This window comes from Sinocyclocheilus anshuiensis, unplaced genomic scaffold (assembly GCF_001515605.1).
Source record: "Sinocyclocheilus anshuiensis isolate Anshui unplaced genomic scaffold, SAMN03320099.WGS_v1.1 C32564661, whole genome shotgun sequence".
In the NCBI taxonomy this organism is placed as follows: Eukaryota; Metazoa; Chordata; class Actinopteri; order Cypriniformes; family Cyprinidae; genus Sinocyclocheilus; species Sinocyclocheilus anshuiensis.
Window position 1 is genome coordinate 1 of NW_015617967.1, and position 1,124 is coordinate 1,124.

Consider the following 1,124-nt stretch of genomic DNA (forward strand, 5'->3'; position numbering starts at 1 on the left):
CCTTTGTTGCCATTCCCAACAATGGATCTAGGAGTTATACTGGCTTTTATTTGTCCAAGCTTACAAATTCCACTAGTAGATGGAGGGGAAGTAACGGTTGGTGTAGATATTGAACAGGGTGTCCCAGGTTTTGGCACCATTTTAGCAGATTTGCCAGTGCTACTGATACTGACATTACTGTTTTCCCTTGATGTTATTGGTTTGGAACCCACTGAGGTTAAACTGTCACACCTTTCAAGTGACATAAGACTACCAAAATGCCTTCCACTGTCTCCTTTAGCACTATGTGATCTGAGACTAGAAGCTGTCTTCAGGCTGGATGACTTAAAGCTAAAGGATTCCCCTCTAACTCGAACATCAAAGTCCTCCTCAGAAATCAATGCTTTGGAGGAAGACAATCTTGTTCCATCATTACCTACAGACTTTAAGGCACTAGGAGACAACAAAATGCGTGTTCTCTGGTCGAGGCTTGACTTTCGGACAGGTGGAGCAGGGGGTGACATGCTTCCGGACTTAGGGAGCATACTACCCTTCTGTCCATTAGCTCTCTTTCCTAAGGATGAGAATTTCAGGCTACCAGTTGTTTGAGAGGCATCATTACCCCATTTCATCTCAGAGGAGCTATGGGGCACTGAGACCATGCCGAGAGTGGTGGCTCCTCTCCTGAGCTGAGGCATCTTGCTCAGGTCCCCTTTCTTAACACTCGACTTCTCACAACCATCCACAACCCTCTGAGATGTGGACGACACATGCATTTTAGGAGGGCGAGGTACACTGTTGCTATTCCCGCTTGTCTTTCTGGACGGAATCCCACTCGTGCTATTTTTCGGTGGTTTGCTAACAGAGCTAAACTCAGAATTCCTGGCCGAGTGTAGCCCACTACTAGTGTGGGTCCATTGTTCATCTATTCTGCTACCTTGGCGTTGTAGCTCATGGCTGTAGCTACTGCTAGAAGATGCAGCTTGGGTGCTCTTTCTAGGGAGTGTAGAAATGTATGAGATCTGGGCAGACTGTGAGATCATGAGTCTATTAGATCTTATCGACTTTGGACCACCAAGGGATGCTTTGGTACTGTCATAAGATAGAGGGCACTTAGATATGGACAATTTGTCAATGGTTGCAGA

The 1,124-nt window shown here is 46.2% G+C and overlaps 1 protein-coding gene across 1 annotated transcript; it reads right to left on the reverse strand.

Annotated features, from left to right (window-relative positions):
- Positions 1 to 5: 5 nt before the first annotated feature.
- LOC107682761 (kinesin-like protein KIF26A) lies at positions 6 to 1,121 on the reverse strand (the record flags this gene model as incomplete). Its single annotated transcript, XM_016478910.1, has 1 exon — positions 6 to 1,121. A coding segment is annotated over one exon (1,116 nt), but the record flags the coding sequence as incomplete, so codon positions are not given.
- Between the last annotated feature and the right edge of the window lie 3 nt (positions 1,122 to 1,124).